General features: G+C 37.2%; 1 protein-coding gene and 1 non-coding gene across 2 annotated transcripts in view; one reads left to right on the plus strand and one right to left on the minus strand.

Moving 5' to 3' along the window:
- The window catches only part of LOC122078355 (katanin p80 WD40 repeat-containing subunit B1 homolog KTN80.4-like), a 46190-nt gene that overhangs the window by 1180 nt on the left and 19755 nt on the right, over positions 1 to 25255 (minus strand). Inside the window, exons 3-4 of the mRNA XM_042644320.1 lie at positions 1476 to 1550; positions 1284 to 1396 (exon numbers count right to left, since the gene is read on the minus strand). Coding sequence (XP_042500254.1) covers positions 1284 to 1396; positions 1476 to 1550 — 188 coding nt within the window. The remainder of the gene's footprint in view (positions 1 to 1283; positions 1397 to 1475; positions 1551 to 25255) is intronic.
- LOC122080440 lies at positions 13371 to 13477 on the plus strand. Its single transcript, XR_006140734.1, has one exon. It is a non-coding gene; the product is annotated as a small nucleolar RNA R71 (small nucleolar RNA).

The raw sequence follows: 25255 nt of genomic DNA on the forward strand, positions 1-25255 counted from the left end.
CAGTAGGCACCAAGGTGCACCCCAGGCTGGAATGAAGTGCAGTTTCATACGCATATATAATAACAAATATTAAAGCACCCAGAAATAATATATAATTTGCATAATGCACAAAGAAAGTTCAAATAGGTTATATTAATTAACGTAGTACGACCATAACATCACAAAACCTTCAAGTAATAAAGCAAATGAATATAATAACGCCAAACATAACAAAGCTCGAGCTCCATGCAACATAACCAATAAGTGAGCAAGATATCTAAACCTAAGCTCCAGTCTAAATAATATGCAAAATGAAGATCAAGCACTATTTGCCGAACCAGAGTAAACCCCAATGCTGCTCTGGTTGAACAAAAGATCTTACATGTTGCTTGAATAGAGCAGCCCAACCAGATAGGCAATATCAAGGCGCATGAGTACATAAAAGATGCACAAAGGCATGTATCTCAATGAAATAGTTCCAAGCAAGGATTAAAGTATCGGTATCAGTCGCCCAAAATTAAGATACGTATCGGAGGGTATCGTATCGTAACGTATCGGAGATACGCTAAAGATACACACATAAATGTATAGGCAACACTTTTTAAAACATTTTTGCATAAAAAATTGTTAAAAAAATCTATTGATAACATGTATTATGCATAAACACTAAATTGCGGGTATCGCACTAAGAATTCAAGATTTGTAGTTGTCCCATAAATGTAAAATCCTTGTTCCCAACCTTGATTCCACTTTCGTTAGAGAGAAATATGGCTGGCAGCAACTTTGGAACAAAAACCCCTCAAAAAATTGTGTTTTTCTGAAAAATTACCCATCTTGGCCATTATATGACTGTAGTGCACTGTATCGGTACATATCGATATGTACCAATACTCATCAATACGTACCGATACTCAACAATACGTACCGACCGATACATGTTGATACGTATTGATCGATACATACCGAAATGTACATTTCACCTAGATTTTATATTTTTCATAGAGTATCGGTACATATCGGTGTGTATCGTATTGTATCAGTGTGTGTCGATGATGTATCGGTGCATATTGGTATGTATTGTAGGATATATATCGATACGAAAGGATTTAAAAAATTCTATGTATCGTATCGGTCGGCTAAATTTAAGATACGTATCGGTATTGGAGATACTTTAAACCAAGGTTCCAAGCATAACATAATGAAGCACGAGGGTTGCACATCATCCTAAGGCACAAGATGCATGGCTTGAGGCACACCTCGAGTACACCAAAATTACCAATGGTAGTCTCCTGCTCAGTTCTCACCTATCCATGTGGCTTTCAAGAAGAACAGAGAGAAGTGGCAAGAGGCATGTGCAGATATCCAGTGTAACTATATCAGTTTTTTCAGTAAAAAATCTGATTACATCCGCAAGCACCTGCATGGCACCACGGACAATGTCATGATACAGATACTAGAAAATTAGTTCCCAGGATTACCTTCAACACTACACTTACAGCATGATCACCCATCTTTTCCATCGCAGCAATGGCCCCCTTCACATCATTCCTCTCCCAATACCGGCGGATCACCTGCAAGATTTTACACAAGTTCTCTTGTTATATAATCGAATTAACATTGGGAAGGTGGGGAACCTTCCACAATTGAAAGACTTTTAGGAGTTCACACATTTTTTATTTATAGATCAACTAGGAAGGGGCATGATTGAAAGGTAAAATATGAAGTTTGTCAAATAAAAAAGCAGAACGTGTACTTCAGTCTCCACAAGAGGGTAAGGTGAGTTATGGCTTTTTCCTTATTTCAAGTTGCACGTTGAGTTTTAACCAAGTTTGGAGCAAAGGTTTTTAGAATTTCTGCGTTCTAGACTCAAGTTCTCGTCTTTTCTTATTTATAGATTTGAACATAAAGGGATAAGGTAGCAGTGGCAAGAACTGATGCAACCCACACACCTGTCACACATGACTCTGTTCAGATTATCTGGTCCAGGATTTTGGTCTGCAAGAAGTTGACACCAAAAAAAGGTCCTTATTTTGTCATACTGACCAACCTAAAATGACCCATGTAAACATTTTCAGTTTTTTTTTTTCACCCAACTCACCTTTCGTCATTTTTTATAGTACTCCATGCCATTTCTTGTTGACCCAAACATGACCCATTCATTAGTATTTGGATCGACCCACTTGATCGATTTAATATCCCATCACGGTCCTCTTGGCTCTGACATGACCTGAAACCAACACAACCCAACTCACTGCCACCCTGATGTAGCCTCAATAATCCTGCCCCTAGAATTAGGAATTTGGACCAAAGAAGCTGCTGATATACGCAACCAGCAGAGAAAAAAAAAAACAAATTAATTTGAGGACTAAACAGACTTACAATTAATAATGAACTTTAGAAATTAACAATATCCCAAAGGTAGGGATTATAGAAGAAATTGAATATATTTTACGAGTCAGATCAGACCCAAACTAAATTTGAGTGGACCAGGAAGAATGATCTATCATGTGAAATAATCAAGACCAAAACCTCAGTTCTCTATTGGGGTGAGGGAGACCAGGGTCTGGAATTTGGTCAGAATTTCAAGAACAGGCAAGAGGTTAACAGAACATAGTTGTCTATATAAAAACAATTCTACTAGTTGAAACAGAAAAAATATGACAATTGAGACTTGAGAACAAGAACCGAATATATTCTGATCTCGGGATTCACATATAGGAGAAAACAGAGTAAGAAACTAAGAATAGAAGGGTAGTAACAGACCTGCAACCATTGAGAACTGATCTGAGTATTACTGCAAAAGAGGTGAGTGACTGAAACAATAAGAGATGAAAGAGAGAATCTATAGAAGCAAGAAGGAGAGAACCGTGGGGTAGCGGGTAGGGGAGAGAGAAAACACTCTCACACTTCAACTCAACTCAACCTCATCCTAACTAAGTGGAGTTATCTACATGGAAATTCTTTCTCCAATCAAATCTATTCAAAGTCATACTTGTTATTAGTCCTAAGCTATGCATGTCTTTCTTCACCACTTCCCAAATCATTTTTTGCCTACGCCTGGATCTTTCAGTTCCTCCAATCTGAATTATATCACCCCTCCATACTGGAGCATTTGAAGGCCACAAACGACTGTCTCAATTTATCATGAACCAAAGCTACTTCTAAATTACCTCTAATTTATTCATTCCTTATATTGCCGTTTTTAGTTTTACCACTCATCCATCTCATCATCCTCATTTCAGCTACCCTAAGGTTTGTTCATATGATATTTTTTTCACTACCTAACATTTAGCTCCATACATCATTGTTGGTAGTATGATTACCCTATAAAATTTTATTCCTGATGCACCTCTTTGCTTCATCCACCCTGCCCTAATTTTTTGTACAACATCATCTATTTTCATCCATTATTTATGATTGAACGTAACTACGTAAGTATCTAAATTATCACTAAACCAAAATCGACAAGGGGCTTCCATGTCTATCTAAAGACTAAAAAATAGAACAGAACTACAACTAGGAGTCTTGAACACCAAAAACTGACCTAAGCCTTACTAATTTAGAAGTTTCTACTAACAAAATCAACCCATACAACTCTATTGTAAGAAAATACACTAAAATCAAAAGCGCATAGCCAAATTAACATCACAACATGGGCTGCTCTTGATGTGCAGCTGCATTACACCCCTAGGATAAGCCATAGTTGAGTAGACTCTATCACGGTATTGGTCCATTAATGCCTTAAATATTGGGTATCTTGTCCATTATAATAATGTTTTGAGGATGTTAGAAGTCGATACCTAAGAGGAATCATGGCTTGCTCTTTAGTGGACCTTGGTAAGTTAGGGCCCATTTGATAACGTTTCAAGAAACACGTTTCTGCCGTTTCTAGACACTGAACAAAAAGCATTTGATAAAACTGTTTCGTTTCACTTATTTTCAGAAATAGAATGAAATTTCTACCTATTTACGGTTCAAGAAACGACCTAGGCAAAACAAGTAGAACTTGTTTCGCCGTTTCTGGAAATGACTCGTCGCCATTCTTTCGCTAGTTACTATCGACTTCCAAAAACATGACTTATTGATGAGCACATTTATGTGTGAAATCTAGGGTAATAAAACATGCATTTATATATTTAGAATGGAGTTACCTTGGGTTTTACTCTCTTTTTGCAGATTTTGTATTTTAAAAACTTTAAGCATTATCGGGCGTCATATCTCTCCAACAACAACTACCTAGTGTAGTTGGTGAGCTATGATGTGCAAAATTCCCTTGCTCACTAGGAGGTCTCAAGTTCGAATCTCATGGTTATATTTTTTTGGAGAATTTTGTTGAAGATTTCCTACTTTTCACTCACTTAAAGCACTAAGGGCATGGAGAGAATTTCCACATCAAATTAGAAGCAAGGAAAATCATGGGAGGGGTTTCCTGCGTAAGAAAAGAAAAAAAAAGGGAGAAATAAATCTTGTCCAAATCTTCTCTCTTCCACATCATCACCAAAAGATTATCCAAATCACACAAAGCAAGAAGGAAAATCGTCTCTTGGAGGGAGAAAAAGAAGAGACAAATAAATTAAACAAAAGGAAAGAAAATAAGCAAAAAAAAAATTATAGGAAATTTCTCCAAGTTTATTTCTCTTTTCTCTCATCCGCCTTAGCACTTTTGGTCTCAAAAGATCTCACTACCAATTGTGGGTTTCTCCCTTTTAGGAAAGAGAAATTTGTTACCTTACCTCCCCATTCCTTATAAATATAACTCATGTAAGAGGAGGGGGGACAATTCACTCTTCTTTTAGGGTTTTTTTTAGTTGCTCTATCTCTTTCTCTAGCTCTAGTTTTATGCTTTAAACACTTTTGTAAATTCTTTTTATTCAATTAATGCAAGCACTTTTGTTTTTAATTCAGTCTTTTATTTTTATTGTTTAAGCAATTCAAGTTGTAATTTTCAAATTCTAGTTCTAGGCATAGTTCTGGGTGACAAGAACAAGCTATGAAACATGTCTTTCAAGTTCAATTTATTTTTTCTAGTACTTGAAATTTCAGATTTGGTTTATTCCAGATCTGATTTTTAGTACTGGTAGTATCTCAAATCGATCAAGTTTTCAGTTCAAGTAAGTAGGCTCCTTCAGTAGTCTTCTTTCCCCCCTCTCATTCCCTCTTTGACTACCCTTTCTTTCTTAATTTAGGATTTTAATTTCAGTCGTTACATTATTGCTATCCCTTTCCCCTAAGGTTCATGGCTAGTGTATGTGTTGGCTTTGCCCCTCCTAGCCACAGAACCATTAATTTATTAGTTTATTTTAATTGTCTCTCTTTCCCTAAAGCCAAGTAGAGTAACCCTTGTAAGAGTGACTCTCTGGTCAAGTAGGGAAGCTCATATTATGATGCATCCCTCGGGCTAAGTAGAGAAACCTACTTGTGAGTCTCTCTCTAGCTTTATCCCCTTTTCTTTTACTTCAGCATTTTTTTCTTTTATTGTTTTTTTTTTAATTGTGTGGGTTGTTTATTTTCAGTTATTTATTTATTTAATTTTAATTGCGTGGCTTGCGTCTTTAAATTCTTAGATGACGAATGGTTAGGACGTTATTTTAGATACATATGTTTAGGATGATAATTAGAATTAGATCAAAACCATTAATCAGTTCACTTTCGCATTATTAAAAGAAAAAATAAATAAAGTGGTTGCTCTCCCTGTGTTCGATCTTTAAAATCTCAAACAAGTTTCGCATTATGATGCAACCACTTTATTTATTTTTTCTTTTAATAATGCGAAAGTGAACTGATTAATGGTTGTGATCTAATTCTAATTACCGTCCTAAACATATGTATCTAAAATAACGTCCTAACCATTCGTCATCAAAGAATTTAAAGAAGCAAGCCACGCAATTAAAATTAAATAAATAAATAACTGAAAATAAACAACCGATGCAATTAAAAAAAAATAATAAAGGAAAAAAATGCTGAAATGAAAATAAAGTAAAAGAAAGGGGATAAAGCTAGAGAGAGACTCACAAGTAGGTTTCTCTACTTAGCCCGAGGGATGCATCATAATATTAGCTTCCCTACCTGACCAGAGAGTCACTCTTACAAGGGTTACTCTACTTGGCTTTAGGGAAAGAGAGACAATTAAAATAAAAGTAATAAATTAATGGTTCTGTGGCTAGAAGGGGCAAAGACAACACATACACTAGCCATGAACCTTGGGGGAAAGGGATATCAATAATGTAACGACTGAAATTAAAATCCTAAATTAAGAAAGAAAGGGTAGTCAGAAGAGGGAATGAGAGGGGGGAAAGAAGACTACTGAAGGAGCCTACTTACTTGAACTGAAAACTTGATCGATTTGAGATACTACGAGTACTAAAAATCAGATCTAAAATAAACCAAATCTGAAGAAAAAATAAATTAAACTTGAAAGACATGCTTCATAGCTTGTTCTCGTCACCCAGAACTAAGCCTAGAACTAGAACTTGAAAATTACAACTTGAATTGCTTAAACGATAAAAATAAAAGACTGAACTAAAAACAAAAGTGCTTGCATTAATTAAATAAAAAGAACTTACAAAAGTGTTTAAAGCATAACCTAAAACTAGAGCTAGAGAAAGAGATAGAGCAACTAAAAAAAACCCTAAAAGAAGAATGAATTGTCCCCCCTCCTCTTACATGAGTTATATTTATAGGGAATGGGGAGGTAAGGTAACAAATTTCTCTTTCCTAAAAGGGAGAAACCCACAATTGGTAGTGAGATCTTTGAGACCAAAAGTGCTAAGGTGGAGGAGAGAAAAGAGAAATAAACTTGAAGAAATTTCCTATAATTTTTTTTTTGCTTATTTTCTTTCCTTTTGTTTAATTTATTTGTCTCTTATTTTTCTCTCTCCAAGGGACGATTTTCCTTCTTGCTTTGTGTGATTTGAATAATCTTTTGGTGATGATGTAGAAGAGAGAAGATTTGGACAAGATTTATTTCTCCCCTTTTTTTTTCTCTTCTTACGCAGGAAACCCCTCCCATGATTTTCCTTGCTTCTAATTTGATGTGGAAATTCTCTCCATGCCCTCAGTGCTTTAAGTGAGTGAAAAGTAGGAAATCTTCAACAAAATTCTCCAAAAAAAGACAACCATGAGATTCGAACTTGAGACCTCCTAGTGAGCAAGGGAATTTTGCACACCATAGCTCACCAACTACACTAGGTAGTTGTTGTTGGAGAGATATGACGCCCGATAATGCTTAAAGTTTTTAAAATACAAAATCTGCAAAAAGAGAGTAAAACCCAAGGTAGCTCAATTATAAATATATAAAATGCATGCTTTATTATCCTAGATTTCACATAAAATGTGCTCATCAGAATTCCCCCCACTTAGACTTTGCTAGTTCTCGAGCAAAACAAAAAGAAAAAGAATAAAAACAAAAAACCTAACTCACTTTTGTTGGAATCACGGTTGCACTTAGCATGTGCAACAAACCTTTAAACCCCTAGGTCACCCCTAGTGGACGAGTTGTGTCTCGTGGGTGTTTGCAGTGAATATACACCCAACATTCAAAATAAATAAATCCCAACCTTGGCTAAAGGTAATGCTCATACCGATCCGGAGCAAAGATAATTTTTCTTACAAGGGACCCCCACGCTTGAATTTTTATTACCCTTTATCAATTCCAGGCACTAGCATATTTCTTAATTTGGAACTTACCTCGTCTCTTCCAAAACATCCTTATCTTAAGGTAAAACCACTTGTGAAGAAATAGGGAACCAATGACTACGGTGTTAGAGTGTTTTTGACCAAAACATATTGTTAAGCACTAATGACATTTGCACATTTTTTTTTTTTGCTTAATAAATTCTATTCTACTCCACTACTTTTGGCCTGAATGACATGGTGGAGCAAACACCAGACACCCAAGTTACTATATAGCTTCGCTTTTTGCATATGCCCACAAAGACAGTGATGCTAAAGTTCTTTCAGAAGTTTTCTCCCTAGGAATTTCGATCAAGACACCACGCTTCCTGAGGCACAATGACCTGTCTAGTTCTAAGGGAATCAACTCTTATTCTTGTTTATGCCACATTTCACATTTTATTTAAAATTGTGCATTTGTCAACTCATGCTAAATTAAAAAGAATGTCTCAACTCCAAATCAAAAGTACAAGGAACCCACAGACTTACATATGGTCCAACACCATAAAACGGGGGTCTCTTATTTTTCAAAAGAAAGTCCCATCTCAAGACACAGGATTGTTTCTTTCTTCTCAACAGGGTTTTTATACGTTCAAAATGGGTGGGTACCTTAGTCAACTTTTAATTTGCACATTAATGAAGCAACCGAATGGTATAATCATTAGCCAAAAGCCAAAGTAGGACTTCATCCTTTAGCAAGCTAAAAAAAAAACAAATAAAACTAAGTGAAAAAAGCAGAAGCTGGTTTCCCTACCCCACACTTGAGTCATGTAATGTCCTCAATGCATGGAAAGAATTAAAAACGAAGACAATGCAAGGGGGTCATACCTGATTAAAAGTTAGTCATCAATGTAAAGAGGTTCATGAAGATTCATGACCTCTTCACTACCAGTAATAGGAAACTCGAGGAACGGTTTCAAACGCTGACCATTAACTTTCGAAATTACCCTTGTTCCTGGGTTCAAAATTTCCACAGCCCCATGGGGATGTACATTATGGACTAAACGGGCCATCCCATCGGGATTTAAGCTTACCAGGGAAAATATGCAATCGAGAGTTGTACAATAAGACCTTATCATCAATTGTAAAAGATTTACGCAGAATGTGCTTATCATGGAAAGCTTTGGTCTTTTCCTTGTAAATCCTAAAACTTTCATAGGCTTCATTCCTAAGTTCCTCCAACTCAGATAGTTGGAGCCTACGATGAATTCCCACATCAGACAAATCAAAGTTGAACTTCTTGATAGCCCAAAAGGCGTTATGCTCCAACTCAACTGGTAAGTGACAAGCTTTTCCATACACCAAACGGTAGGGAGACTGACCAAGGTCGGTCTTGAATGCAATCCGATGGGCCCATAAGGCATCAATGAACCTAAGGGACCAATCCTTACGGTTAGGATTAACAGTTTTCTCCAAGATTTGTTTGATCTGCCTATTAGAGACCTCCACTTGGCTACTAGTTTGGGGGTGATAAGGGGTAGATAACTTATGGGTGATCCCATACTTTTTCATTAGGGCCTCAAAATGCCGATTACAAAAATGAGTACCCCTATCACTAATTATTGCACGTGGTACACCAAAGCGGAAAAAAATACTCTTTTAGAAACTAGACCACCACTTTGTGGTCATTAGTTTTACAAGGTATGGCCTCTATCCATTTAGAAACATAATCAATAGCCAAAAGTATGTACAAATTCCCAAAGGAATTAGGGAATGGTCCCATAAAATTGATGTCATATACATCAAAGATCTCAACTACCAAAATAGGGTTGAGGGGCATCATGCTCCTCTTATTGATACGGCCAAAAGACTGACAGGCGGGACAAGCTTTGCAAAAATCAAAAGCATCTCTAAAAAGAGTGGGCCAATAAAATCCGCATTGGAGAACCTTTACTACAGTTTTCTTAGGTCCAAAGTATCCACCACATATATGATCATGATAAAAAGAGAGAATAGAATGTTGCTCATGATCAGGAACACATCGTCGGATAATCTGATCCGGACATATCTTAAACAAATAAGGATCATCTCAGAAAAAGTGTTTAACTTGGGAATGAAATCTATACTTATCTTGGGTGGACCAGTGATCTGGAGTTACACCTGAAACTAAGAAGTTGACAATGTCAGCAAACCATGGTTCACTGGACATTGCAAATAATTGTTCATCTGGAAAATTCTCGTTTACTGGAGAATCGATAGTCAAGGAATTGGGAAGCCAGGATAAATGGTCTACAACTAGGTTTTCAAATCCTTTTTTATCCCTAATTTCTAAATCAAACTCTTGCAAAAGAAAAACCCACCTAATGAGACGGGCTTTGGCATCCTTCTTCTGAACTAAGTATCTGAGAGCAGAATGATTAGTATACACCACCACATGTGAACCAACTAAGTAAGACCGAAACTTTTCTAATGCAAACACAACCGCTAAAAATTCTTTTTCAATGGTTGTATAATTGAGTTGTGCATCATTTAAGGTCCTACTAGCATAGTAAATGACAGTGGGCAACTTATTAATCCTTTGACCCAAAACTGCTCCTATGGCAAAATCCGAAGCATCACACATCAGTTCAAAAGGTTCAATCCAAACAAGTGGTTGAACAATTGATGCATTGGTCAACTCCTTCTTAAGTTGTTTGAAGGATTCTAGGCACTCTTTAGAAAACTCAAGTTTGATCTTTGGCAAGTAATGAAGTGAGAGGTCGGGCAAACTGACTAAAGTTCTTAATAAACCTTCTGTAGAAGCCCGCATGCCCTAGAAAAGACCGGACGTCCTTAACAGATTGAGGAGGTGATAAATTATTAATTAAATCCACTTTGGCTCTATCTACCTTAATTCCTTCCTTGGATATTACATGGCCTAAAACAATACCAACTTTAAACATGAAATGGCATTTCTCCCAATTCAAAACCAAATTCTTAGATATGCACCTTTTCCAAACTAGAGAAAGATGATGACATTCAGAATATGAATTCCCATGAATTGAAAAGTCATCCATAAATACTTCTAAGAATTTTTCAACCATGTCAGAAAAGATACTCATCATGCATCGTTGGAACGTAGCAGGGGCATTACAAAGCCCAAAGGGCATACGCCTGTAAGCAAATGTTTCATATGGGCATGTAAAAGTGGTCTTATGTTGGTCCTCTAAAGCAATTGGGATCTGGTTATAGCCAGAATATCCATCAAGAAAACAATAGTATTCATGTCCAGCTAAACTCTCTAACATCTGGTCAATGAATGACAATGGGAAGTGGTCATTCCAGGTTACCACATTAAGTTTCCTGTAGTTTATGCACTCTCCACCCTGATTGGACACAGGTTGGATTTAGTTCATTATTGGCATTAGGAACTACAGTCACACCAGACTTCTTAGGCACTACGTGAACTGGGCTTACCCATTGGCTGTCAGAAATAAGATAAATTATTTCATGATCCAAGCACTTTAGGATCTCTTTCTTAATGGCTTCCATCATCACTGGGTTAGCTCTTCTTTGGGGATCCATGGATGGTTTGGAATCCTCCATAAGATGTATATGATGTTGTACAATAGAAGGGCTTATACCCTTGATATCAGTCATGGTCCAACCTAGGGCTTTCTTATTATCTTTTAACACTTTAAGTAACTCATCTTCCTGGCTAGAAGTCAAATTTGAAGAAATTATTACAGGAAGAGTTTGGTCAGGCCCTAGGAAAGCATACCTCAAATTAGATGGCAATTCCTTAAGATCTAGCTTAGGGGGCTCAACTATGGAAGGTTTGGCAATGGAATTGGAAAGGGGTCCTAAGGGCTCCACAGGTGTGTGAAGACTCAAGACTTCAGAGAAGAAATTTTCACTATCATCATCCAACTCATCCATACACTCTTGGAATTCTGAATCAAAATCAATATCAAAGTTAGTAACTAAATCATTAGAAAAATCCAAAAAATCCTCAAGCATATTGATCTCTTCTTCTATATGTGGTTGCTTGCCTATCCTAAACATGTTAAACTCAACAGTTTGGTTACCAAAAGATAATCTTGGGAAACCATTCCGGCAATTGATTAATGCATTACTGGTAGCCAAGAATGGTCTTCCTCGAATTATTGGGATCTCATCCTTGGTTGAGAAGGGTTTGGTATCTAACACAATGAAATCAACAGGGAAAATAAATTCCCCCACCTTTAGTAAGACATCCTCAACCATCCCTTTAGGAATCTTAACAAACCTATCTGCCAACTGAAGAGCAGTTCCAGTGGCTTTCAATTCTCCCAATCCAAATTGCTTGTACACATGATAAGGTAAAAGATTCACACTTGTGCCAAGGTCAAGTAAGGCATGCTCAATGTAGGTGTTGCCTATGACACAAGATATGGTAGGGCTCCTTGGATCCTTATACTTGGCTGCTATAGGTAGAGTAATTATGGAACTAATGTTACTCGCCAAGAATGCCTTTTTGGGCACACTAGTGATACGTTTGTGAGTACACAAATCTTTCAGTACCTTTGCATAGGCGGGGATCTGGGAAATGACATCCAAAAGAGGGATGTTCACTTCTACCTTTTTTAAGACTTCTAAAATTTTATCCATGGAAGCAGTCTTCTTTTTGTGTACCAAGCGATTAGGAAATGGGATAGGATGAACATAAAGACTGTTAGGGATTTGCCCATTTTCAGAAGAATCATTTTTTATTTCTTCAACCAAATCATCTTTAGTTTCAAAAGAATCTTTAAGTTCATCAGACAAACCTGTAACAAGCAGCACACTTGTGTCCTCAACTGAAGGAGAGTTAACAGGAGTAATAGATAGGAAAGATTTAGGAACGCTCTGTTAGTACTCTCTACCACTCCTAAGGGCATAAACAACATTACATTGGTTAGAGGGCCCTTGTTGGGTCTAACCTTGTACTATATTCAGTGGTGCATTTGTTGGTGTTTGTGAACTAACAGGCTGATGATGCCTAGGGTTAGGCTCTGGTTGACTGGGTAAAGTCCCTTTCTCCCTCTCACGCATAATTGAGACAACTTGAGTGAGTTCTCTCGTAAGATTTTGATGGCTTGTCATGAGGGCCATATGTTTTCCAAGTCACTTATTCTACTTGCCTCTCCAGTGTTGGTAAACCCAGGGGGTTGCTGATAAGATGATAGGAGAGGGGCCCTAGGAAAACTAGCCTGAGGGCATTTGACCTAGGAAAAGTATTTTGGAAAAAAGATTGTTGTGCAAAGGGAGGCCTTTGGAGTCCAGGTTGATCTTGATTATGGAAATTGGAAGGCCCTGCTTGGTTGCCCTGATTTCAAGAGAAATTTGGGTGATTTCTCCATCTTGGATTATAGGTGTTACTATATGGTATAAGGCATTAACACTATCATTAGAAGTGCCCCCAGAGGTGTTGGGGCATTCTTCTATGACATGTCCAAGGGACTGACACCCAGCACAAATCTTAACCAAATTGACTAATGATAGCTCTCTAGGAACAATAGCCTCAATTCTCTTGATTAGGCTATCCAAATGGGCTTCCTTGGCTATTATCCCATCCACAAAATATCCTTTTCCTCCTATGGTTCTCACTCTCTTGAGTTGATTCCCACTCATGGGTTTTGTCAGCTAAGTCAAGTAAGAATTCCCATGCCTTTCCTTCATCTGTAAAGGATGTGAATCCCTCAGGGCACATAGACTCTATCATATGTTTAGTTGGGTAATCAATACCCTCATAAATTATTTGACATAAATGCCATAAGTCTAGGCCATGGTGAGGGCATTCTTGGAGTAGATCCTTGAATCTCTCCATAAGTTTGGAAAAGGATTCACTGGGCTTTTGCTTAAACTGAAGGATATCACTTCTAAGCTTATTAGTCTTGTGAGTTGGGAAAAATTTCTTAAGGAAGACAACTGTGAACTGTTCCGATGAGGTTATAGAATTTGTGGGTAACCCATACAACCACTTCTTGGCTTGGTCTTTTAATGCAAAAGTGATAAACCTAAGCTTAATAGCATCATCAGAAAGCTGTTGGATCTTAATTAGAACACAAACATCTTCAAATTCCCTTAGAAATAGGTATGCATCCTCAGAGGTCAACCCATGGAAGTGGGGCAATATAGTGATGTATTGAGATTTGAGTTTAAAATTATTGCCATGGGCTTGTGGTAGAACTATGCAGGAAGGTTGGGCTGTTCTAGCAGAGTAGAACCTATCTTTTAGAGATTTAGGTGAAGGGTTTTGATGTTGGTCTCCCATATTGAAAGGTTTTAAAGAGAGCAAACGTATAGGGTTATTACTTGTTGGATCTATTCTTTCTAACCAATTCTTAGTAATACGTACCCACCTAACACTCATGCAATAAAAAACTACCCATAACTAGAGTAAGACAAGCACAAAAGAATGGATAGCAAAACTTTTATTTTTAATGATTTTTTTTTTCTTTTTGGGAGCTTACCGGCAAGGATCCGGGGTTGCTCAAGTCAATTCATGAGGTACTACTACAAGGCGAAACCTGTCTTTATCACACTGTGAGGCATGGCGACCTCCACCGATACAACTATTATTGCAAGTTGTCCTTAGGAATTCAATAAAAGAAAAGGAAAAACAAAACAAACAAAGCACTCTGATTACCAAAAGAAAGCAAAAAATAACATGGAACCGTCTCCCTGGCAGCGGCGCCAAAAACTTGTTTGAGATTTTAAAATGTAACCGCAAGCATACGGATCAATGTAACTACGGGTCGAACACAGGGAGAGCAACCACTTTATTTATTTTTTCATTTAATAATGCGAAAGTGAACTGATTAATAGTTGTGATCTAATTCTAATTACCGTCCTAAACATATGTTTCTAAAATAACGTCCTAACCATTCGTTATCTAAGAATTTAAAGAAGCAAGCCACGCAATTAAAATTAAATAAATAAATAACTGAAAATAAACCCACGCAATTAAAAAAAACAATAAAGGAAAAAAAATACTGAAATAAAAATAAAGTAAAAGAAAAGGGGATAAAGCTAGAGAGAGACTCACAAGTAGGTTTCTCTACTTAGTCCGAGGGATGCATCATAATATGAGCTTCCCTACTTGACCAGAGAGTCACTCTTACAAGGATTACTCTACTTGGTTTTAAGGAAAGGAAGATAAAGCAATAAATTAATGGTTCTGTGGCTAGAAGGGGCAAAGCCAACACATAAACTAGCTATGAACCTTGGGGGAAAGGGATAGCAATAATGTAACGACTGAAATTAAAATCCTAAATTAAGAAAGAAAGGATAGTCAGAAAAGGGAATGAGAGGGGGGAGAGAAGACTACTGAAGGAGCCTACTTACTTGAACTGAAAACTTGATCGATTTGAGATACTACCAGTACTAAAAATCAGATCTGGAATAAACCAAATCTGAAGAAAAAATAAATTGAACTTGAAAGACATGCTTCATAGCTTGTTATTGTCACCTAGAACTAAGCCTAGAACTAGAACTTGAATATTACAACTTGAATTGCTTAAACAATAAAAATAAAAGACTGAATCAAAAACAAAAGTGCTTGCATTAATTGAATAAAAAGAACTTACAAAAGTGTTTAAAGCATAAACCTAAAACTAGAGCTAGAGAAAAAGAAAACTAGAGAAAGAGATAGAGCAACTAAAAAAAAACCCTAGAAGAAGAATGAATTGTCCCCCCTCCTCTTAAATGAATTGTATTTATAGGGAATGGGGAGGTAGGATAACAAATTTCTCTTTCCTAAAATGGAGAAACCCACAATTGGTAGTGAGATCTTTTGAGACCAAAAGTGCTAAGGTGGAGGAGAGAGATGAGAGAAATAAACTTGGAGAAATTTAATTAAGTCAAAAAACATAAATTTTTTTAGGAGTCAAGTTATTAATTGAGTCAAGCCATTAGTAGTTAGTTTCCTTTTTCAACTAGTTTCTAATTTCAGTTTTTAGTAACTATTGTATTAGGAGAATATTTGGTTTCCTTTTTTAGGAACCTTCTATTTTGTAATTCCCTCCCCCATTAACATTATAAATAAAGATGATGGCTCTTTTAATAAGCCACGATTTTGACTAATAAGAAAAAAACAACTCTTGTTGCTGCCGCTGGGTAACCCTAGCTATTCCTTGTGTTTGATAAAGGCCTAGGGATTGGTGTTTGATCCAATCGACACTCTGCGGCGAGAAGTCCGAGTGGATTGCTATTATTTTCTGGTTTCTCTTATTGTGGATATCTTCTTTAATTTCCCAAGTAATCTGAACTTTCTGTAGAATTATTCTGGGTTCTAAATCTCTGTTTCTCTTCCACCGACTTGTATTGTTCTACTCATCCAGCCATCTGATGGCTTTAAGCTTCTGGTCCAGTGTTACCCTGGTTATGTGGAAGACTCGATCCCATTTATAGTGTATTCTAACCATGGATCTGTTAGTTGTAATTATTCCTATTCTAGCCGATTGAAGTTTATTGCCCAGAATTGCCGTCTAATCTGTGTTGAATGTTGATGTTAATGTTGATTGCTGCCTTTATTCTCCGACGGACTGGACTTTCTAATTAATAATCTGAGTTGGTTATATGCTCCATATATTCTGTTATAGAATTTCCTGAAGTTGCTGGGATCGACTGCAAGTTTTCAGAACCTGCTGTCCAGAATTGAGTTCTGGTCTGGTTTATCTGTTCCTGTGGTGTCTTGTTTCTGATTGTGCCTTATTCAGTAATCTATACCTTCTGCTGGTTAGCCTACTTGCTGGTGTAATCTCTGTTTTCAGAAATTCCAGATTCTAGGTTTGAAATTTCTGGTTTTCAATGACTGTTGACTGATTACTTCTGGACTGTTGTTGCTGTCTAATATTGGGTGATTATTGGTTGTTCTTTGGTTTAACTTTCCTGCAGTCTTGAATCTGGTTTGGTTGTCAAATCTATCACTACATTAAGTTGCCCGAGGAACGGAAGATGAAACTAGCTCGTGCCAAGCTAGTTGAGGCTGCCCGTGATTGGTGGAGAACCTATGAGTATGAACTGGAGGACCGTGGTAGAGAACCTACTACATGGGAAGAGATGAAGCAAAAACTATCTGACAAGTACTTGTCACGTAATTTCAGAGCTCATATACAAGACCAGCTGAACTCTCTTTCTCAAGGAAATATGACTGTGGTGGATTATATGAATAAATTTGATGCACTTTATTCTTGCACAAGCATTAGGAAGAATGAGAGGCAATTACTTTCTCAGTTTCGACTGGGATTACGAGCTGAAATTAATAAAAGAATTAGTGTTGCTAATGTGTATACAGTGAGAGATTGCTTTGACAAGGCTCTTCGAGTAGGGGAACTTGTAGCACAATCAGGTAGAAGGTTTCGTTATCAAGCTGTGGAGGTCAAGAAAAATTTTCCAACCAGTAAACCTAACACTTCAGTACCCCCAAGAGACAAAGCTCCTCTATGTGAAGTGAAGATATCTCTATTCAAACCAAAAGAACTTGAAGTCAAGGTTCATATTGAAGAGATAGTTCTTGAAGCTTCAAAGATGGAAGGTCAAGAGATAGAAGATTCCACTGAAGAGTTCTACATTGAAGAGAGCGTAGTAGACGAGACTGAAGCCGTGGAAGATGAGGTAGTAATTGAAAAAACTCTACAACAAGTCTTTGAGACTCATGATGAGAAGGTTACTAACGTTGATGACTCTATGCATACAACATTCACAATTGGTATCGATGCAAAGGTCGAACATACAGAGTTTGTTATGCCATCATGGTTCTTCAAAGAGAAAGCTCCACGCCTTGAAGACTACATTCCACAAGTTTACAAGCAACCAGAATTTTGTTTGGGAATGATCAAAGCTATTACTCACATGTTGTTTCCCCCTCATCACTGCAAAATTCGAGGACGAATTTTTTCAAGATGGGGAGAGTTGATGCAGATTAATTATCAAAATAGGTTTGTTTTATTAGGAATAAGCCTAGAGTTGGGTTCCATACATGTTACGCCGTTGATCCCATGTGTTTTGAGTGTAATAGACCACTTTTATGGGTCTAAAATGGGGGCTCTAAGAATGAGTACAGGATTACAAGTTAGTTTCCATTTTCATTAGTTTCCTTTTTAGTTGGGTTTGATTTGAGTTATATTTGTTTCCTTAGGAGTCAAGTTATGAATTGAGTCAAGTCATTAATAGTTAGTTTCCTTTTTCAACTAGTTTTTAATTTCAGTTTTTAGCAACTATTGTATTAGGAGAATATTTGGTTTCCTTTTTTAGGAACCTTCTATTTTGTAATTCCCTCCCCCATTAACATTATAAATAAAGATGATGGCTCTTTTAATGAGCCACGATTTTGACTAATAAGAAAAAAACAACTCTTGTTGCTGCCGCTGGGTAACCCTGGCTGTTCCTTGTGTTTGATCAAGGCCTAGGGATTGGTGTTTGATCCAATCGACGTTCTGCGGCGAGAAGTCCGAGTGGATTGCTATTATTTTCTGGTTTTCTTTATTGGATTATCTTCTCCAGCAGAACAGGTAAGTAACTGAACCATTCTGCAGAATTTTTCTGGGTTCTGAATCTCTGTTCTTCCCTATTCTGTTGACCTATTATGTTGGGAGTTCTGGCCACCCGATGGCCTTATGATTCTGGTCGATTGTTAGGATCAACCAGAGGAGGGCTCGATCCAAGTTTGGTGCTGATCAGACCAGGGGTTTGTCTGGTTCTGAGTTTTCTTCAATTCTGGCCGATAGTGTTCTCTGCCCAGAATTGATTTCTGTTTCTTAATCTGTGTTGAAGTTGACTGCTGCTTTTATTCTCCATTGAACTGGACCTTTAATCAGTAGTTAGATTTTGTTATTAGTTCCCTAATAATACTCTACTGAAGTTCCATAAATTACTGCCAGATCTCAGAACTTGCTGTCAGAATCAAGTTCTGATTTGGTTATCTATTCCTGTGATATTTTGATTCTAATTGGACCTTATTCAAATACTCTATTTCTGTTGCTGAGATTCTATTTGTTGGTGCAAACTCTGCTACCTGAAATTCTAGATTCTGGATCTAATAATTCTAGTTTTTCAAGGACTATTGACTGGTTTAAGTTGGACTATTGTTGCTGGCTACTATTGGGTTCTTTGGTTTAACTTTCCTGCAGTCTTGGGTCTGGTTTGGTTGTCAAATCCATTCCTACATTGAGTGAAAATGGAAACTAATTTGTAATCCCGTACTCAAATCTTAGAGCCCCCCTATTAGACCCATAAAAGTGGTCTATTATACTCAAAACACATGGGATCAACGGCCTAACATGTATGGAACCCAACCCTAGGCTTATTCCTAATAAAACAAGCCTATTTTGGTAATTAATCTGCATCAAACACCTTCAATTCCGTTTCTGTTTCTAGAAACGGAAATTTATGTTTCTACCGTTTCTTAAAACAGAAATGGCAAAAACGTTATCAAACGGACCCTTAGTTTTGTTCCTTTTTTGAGTTTCTTATTCCTAGTAGGTTGTTGTCATGGTTAGTCTATGACGGATAGTCCCAATTTAATCGATTGTGACTCCCAAGTTACATCAATCTTCTCTCTTCTCTTTATATGGTATCAATAGGGTTCGAGAACTCGATGGTTTCGACCGTATCCCCAGTGGTTGAAATGATGTCCTGTGACTTTTGAAAGTCACAGGTTTCGACCATGTTTCGACCAAACCAACTAGTTCGACCTTTTGGGTTGAATCAGGTCCTATATAAGTTAGTTTGAAAAGAAACCCAGGTCTTTAGATTCAACCCTCTCTTCTTAGTATTTTCTCCTAAGAGTGGGAAACTTGGGGAAACAGTTGAGATTTCCATTTTTTCCCTAACAAAGTTGAATCTAAGGGTGGTTCTTGCTTCATCTACATAAGAAAGACAGCTTTGCCCAAAAACGTAATTCTCAATTTCCCCAAAAATTAATTTTTTTTTTAATTTATAAAATATACTTGTAAATAGAGTAGAATTATGTAAATTTTTTATAAGTTACTTAGGACTCAATCTACGCATTCACAGTGGCTGAATTTTTTTTGCATTTTAATGCTTTTTTTTCTGTTTTTGAAAACGCATTTACCAACAACATATTTTAGTTAACTCAGTGTAATGATTACCGAACACAATTATGGCTTTGTGTTTTTTTTATGAAACTAATGATGTGAATGTGTTAGAAATGTCTAAAATAGGATGTACAAAAAAATAGGCAAAAAAAAAAACACTGTTTGGGAGTCAAAACCTAAGTTTCCACCAAACCAGAAAAAATTCCCTGGTTTCCTCGAAATTTCCTATGTTTCGACGGAGTCAAGTTCTTCTAAGACTGGGAGAGCTGATGCAGTTGGATGATGGCTTTAAAATATTTTTGTTTTGATTCCTTATTTGCTTTCCTTTTTAGAGTTAGAAATTAGTTTAGTAGATCTTATTTCAGTTGTTATTTAGGGTATCCAATTTATTTAGCTTTTATTTGTACATATTGCTTGCCTATATATTGATGTAACCCAATGAAGAATTCAGATTTTGGAAATTTAAAACTTGACTGAGATTTTTGGGTGTGAATCATGATTTCCGTGGGTGTTTTTCTCCTTCCCCTTCCAGACCTTCTTCTCTTCTTTCTTTCTTTTTTTTTTTCCTTCTCTTCCTTCTTTACTGTTTCTACTGTATTTCCCTTGCTGGAAGCCCATAGTTTAATTCCTTGCAACCCTACTGAGCAGTATTATTGGTTGAAGAAGGCGGACTAACGAGACCTTTCTCCCAAGCTGTTGAACCAGAGATAGTGGGTAAGGTTGCTCCCATAGGCGATACGAACCCAAAATATCATACCTGAAATAGCATTTAGGTGTGAATCAAAGGCCTAAAACTACCGCTCTGCTGGTTTCAGTACTATAAGCAGGTATCTCGACCTATAGTTAAGTCTGAGAGTTGTTGTTGCTGGTTCAGTTCCATAGGTATGGGCGATCCTTATTCTTGAATTTCAGTGTTGAATGAGTCTAATTGTAAGAGTTGCCATCAAGTTCCCTTTCCTGGTTCTCGATGGTTGTGAGGAAGAAGACGATAGTCTTTTTTCCCTTCTCTCTTCCACGATTTCTTCTAGTCTTTTAATTCACTATTTTAGTTCCCATTATACCCCTATCTTTACCTTTTAGTCTCCTTTGAATATCTTTTGTTTCTTCTCCCAAGAATAGCCCTTCTAGACCTTACGTATTATCCCATTCACTTGAGTCCAATTAATTACAAGTCTTCCACTCTTTATTAGAAATTTCAAGTTATTTATAGAATTGCCATTCTCTTTGATATTTGCTTATAAAATTTTTCCATTGAGTGGGCCCTCAGCGATCCGATTTCAATCGTTGGACTCGGGATCCAAATCAAGTGGTATCAGAGAAAATTCCATGCACTTCTCTAACCATGACAGGTTACATCACCAATGTTGAGTTGCACAAATTGTATCGTGAGGTACTTGAGAACCAACAGAAAAGTAATGCCAGGGTTGAGAAGAATGAGGCAAAATAAGCCAAGTTCATGGACGAGACTCAAGGTGCCCTTACTAAGATTCTCGCCTTTGTGCAAAGGTCTGAAACGCGAGTTGATGAAGGACCATCTGCACCACCTCTTCAGTTTAATGCCCTACGGACTAAAGATACACCTCACCGAATGCAACGTGTTCCTGTTATACCCCAAGATGTTAATCGGCAATTTTTTAATAGGGATTATGGCATCAAGGTTGAGGCTCCAGAGTTCAATGGTGAAAAGGGACTTGAAGAATTTTTTGACTGACTTACCAAAGTGGAGTGAATTTTTGCATATAAATCTCTTTCGGATGAGAAGTGTGGACTCATCCTCGCCAAGTTTATTGGGTGTGCATGTTTATGGTGGGATAATGTATTGTATGCAAGGTTTGTCCGAAGACTTGGTCCCGTTACCAATTGGGAGGTCATGAAGCAGATCCTGACTGAGAAATTTGTTCCTCTTAATTATGAGGTGATGTTCCATAAATTGCTTAACTTGCAACAATGGAATAAGGATGTGGATACCTACACCCTCGAATTCCACAAACTTTCTTCAAAAGGTGTCGACTTCAGGAAACAGACCAGCAATGGGTTATGCGATATATCAATGGGCTACTGAGATTGGCAGCAGCTCATGCCAAGACAGCTGAAGAAAAGTCCATTTATTGGAAGCGTATGCTCAAGACTCCTTTAGTATATAGACCTCCAACACGTATGGAGGAAAGAAGCCTAAAGCTTCCAGAGTTTAAGAAAGGTCAAAGTTCAATAAGGACAGTGATTGGGTGAAGAACATCAGATGCTATAGTTGTGGCGAGAAGGGTCACTACTCCAACAAGTGTCTTAATAGGACCCGTTCTGTGAATGCAACAAAGAAGCAATCGGTAGAGAAGAGTGATGATATTGATGTTGCTTTATATCCTTATCCTCTTGATGAAGATATTGACAATGATGATAATGAGGATGTGGAAGCTCATTCCGCTAGTCTTTCATCCTTTTCAAACAGACTAGTTGACAAGGCTCCTCTCTTCAGACAAAAGGATACTCTTCTGCATAGTTCTATCCTACTGATGTTCATATAGATGTTGACGCCAAGGCAGAAGCAAACTTTATCTCTTCTGAATTTGTTCGAGTACATAACCTTCTACAGAAGCAGCTTTTCAAGAAGATTCACGTGCAAGATTTTGGACCCAAAGCTCGAGAAGAGGCCACTACAGTTATTCGAGTACATCTACAGTTTGGGCCATTACAGTAATATGTAACTTGCTTGGTCACCCCATTAACGCACTACGACATGTTGGTATCTCTATGATGGTGCACGGAACACCATCAAGGTGAAACAAAGAGGTCGCACGTACTTAATGAGGCCACACGCATTATTAGACATGCCACATCGTCATCTGACTCCTGCTCTAATGACATATCAACCTACTCTCTCTCTTGGAGTTATGTTCCTGTCTTCTACTTCGAGATATGTGCCACCTCATCAGCGAGCGATTTATAAGGGAATCTTCGGAGCACGGCCTAACTCGACGGAGTCAAGTTCTTTTAAGACCGGAGAGCTGATGCAGTTAGACAATGGGTTTAAAATATTTTTGTTTTGATTCCTTATTTGCTTTCCTTTTTAGAATTAGAGATTGGTTTAGTAGGAGATCTTATTTCAGTTGTTATTTAGGGTAGTTTCCAATTTATTTAGCTTCTATTTGTACATACTGCTTGCCTATATATTGATGTAACCCAATGAAGAATTCAGATTTTGGAAATTTAAAACTTGACTGAGATTTTTGGGTGTGAACCATGGTTGACGTGGGTGTTTTTCTCCCTCCCCTTCCTTGACCTTCTTCTCTTCTTTTTTTTTTCCTTCTCTTCCTTCTTTACTATTTCTGTTGTATTTCCCTTGCTGGAATCCCATAGTTTAATTCCCTGTAACCCTGCTGAGCAGTATTATTGGTTGAAGAAGGCGGACTAACGAGACCTTTCTCCCAAGCTGTTGAACCAGAGATAGTGGGTAAGGTTGCTTCCATAGGCGATACGAACCCAGAATATCATACCTGAAATAGCATTTAGGTGTGAATCAAAGGCCTAAAACTACCGCTCTGCTGGTTTCAGTACTATAAGCAGGTATCTCGACCTATAGTTAAGTCTGAGAGTTGTTGCTGCTGGTTCAGTTCCATAGGTATGGGTGATCCTTATTCTTGAATTTCAGCGTTGAATGAGTCTAATTGTAAGAGCTGCCATCGAGTTCCCTTTCCTGGTTCTCGATGGTTGTGAGGAAGAAGACGATAGTCTTTTTTCCCTTCTCTCTTCCACGATTTCTTCTAGTCTTTTAATTCACTATTTTATTTCCCATTATACCCCTATCTTTACCTTTTAGTCTCCTTTGAATATCTTTTGTTTCTTCTCCCAAGAATAGCCCTTCTAGACCTTATGTATTATCCCATTCACTTGAGTCCAATTAATTACAAGTCTTCCACTCTTTATTAGAAATTTCAAGTTATTTATAGAACTGCCATTCTCTTTGATATTTGCTTATAAAGCTGTGCCATTGATTAATTAAGTGGGTGCTAAGCGATCCGATTTCAATCGTTGGAACACGGATCCGCATCACCCCAACGGTTGAAACCCTATACCTTGAACCTTGGGTATCAAAGCTTGATCCCTAAACAAGTAAATCGATCTCTGCTATCACTGTAGCAATAGTAACAGCCCCTTCTTCTTTTAGTTGGTTGTTAGCTGATTTTTGGAATGGGAGTTTAATTGATTGTGATCAATAATATGTTTTGAAGGATTGACTCAGGGTATTGTTGTGAGTGGTTGCTGGTTGGGTTTTATGGTTTGAAGAAGATTGAATTGTGATGAGGACATCAGTCCACCTGACCGTGGCCTTAGAGTCTACCAGAGGAGGAGCAGGCATCAGCCCTCCATGGCAGCTCTTTGGACTGATGATGAGTTTAAGGGTTATCATATTGATAGAACCCAGTTAGTGGGCCCCACAGTGTATCCCAATTGGCAGTAGATCTTAGTATTAGCTAGTGGCTCTATTTTATTTATTATTATTTCTAATTCTATTTATTTTTCCCTTTGTTTCAGTTTTTATTATAGTTTATGTTTAGTGGTGTAAGAGAGAAGTTCCTTTTTTTACTTTACTGTTTTTACCTTTTTACTGTAATGTTTACTTTATAATTACCCCTTCCCCCTCCATGAATGGGCTGTTTCCCTTTTTTTTTTTTTTTTTGGTCTTTTAGAGGTAGTTATAACTACCCTTTGTAACCTCCCACCACAGCCCACGATTTGGGCTTCTTCCCTTTTTATTGCCTCTTTTGGCAAAGCTGTAAACAATGAATTACGATGAAATGAAAAGGAAGAACTCCCTCCTCTCTATGGTGTAAGTCTCACTCTCTCTCTCAACTCTTCTTCTCTGTTCTCTCTCTCTACTATTTTTTCCTTTCCATGAATTCTGTCCCGTTCCCCCTTTATGTTACTGTTTTCTTTTCTCCCACCCCATGGCACTGTCCCCCTTTGTTCTCTTTATGTTTCTGCCGTACAGTGACTCTAATGGACAGATCTATATTCATATGGAAACCAGTCATCAAGTATAATACAGAAAATATTTGACCATAATATGAAGAGTTTGTAAGAGGAAAAATACATATTTCCCTCATAACTATACTGTATTAAGTTGTATAATTATTATTATACATTTATCAGGTATTTTTCTCATCAAATTGCAGATATATATTATTAAATACAAAAATAAAAAAATCAATGAAGCAGATACATATTATTAAATACAAAATAAAAAAAATTCAATGAAGCAAATCGGCTGAATTTAGTGGAAAATGAGGTTTTTCACTCTTTTTTCTGAAAAAAAAAATGAGACAAAAGAGAGAAGGATTTTATTTTATTCCACTAAATTTTGAGGCTTTCAAAGGAACCCCTTGTTTAAGCAAAACCTGTGGAAATTTGGTAAAAAGGGTGAAAACTCATTGTAATAGCATTGTTTTAGTCATAATCAGATTCCTATGAAACATTTTGCAGTTTTGACCAAAATCTGATAAAGAAATAAAGTGCACGGGATTAATTATATAAAAATAAAAAGAACATAGTTCGCTAAATTTTGACACTTTTATGGTAATTCAATTCCTTCTTGTCAATTAAGTGGGGAC

This window comes from Macadamia integrifolia, chromosome 5 (assembly GCF_013358625.1).
Source record: "Macadamia integrifolia cultivar HAES 741 chromosome 5, SCU_Mint_v3, whole genome shotgun sequence".
Classification (NCBI taxonomy): Eukaryota; Viridiplantae; Streptophyta; class Magnoliopsida; order Proteales; family Proteaceae; genus Macadamia; species Macadamia integrifolia.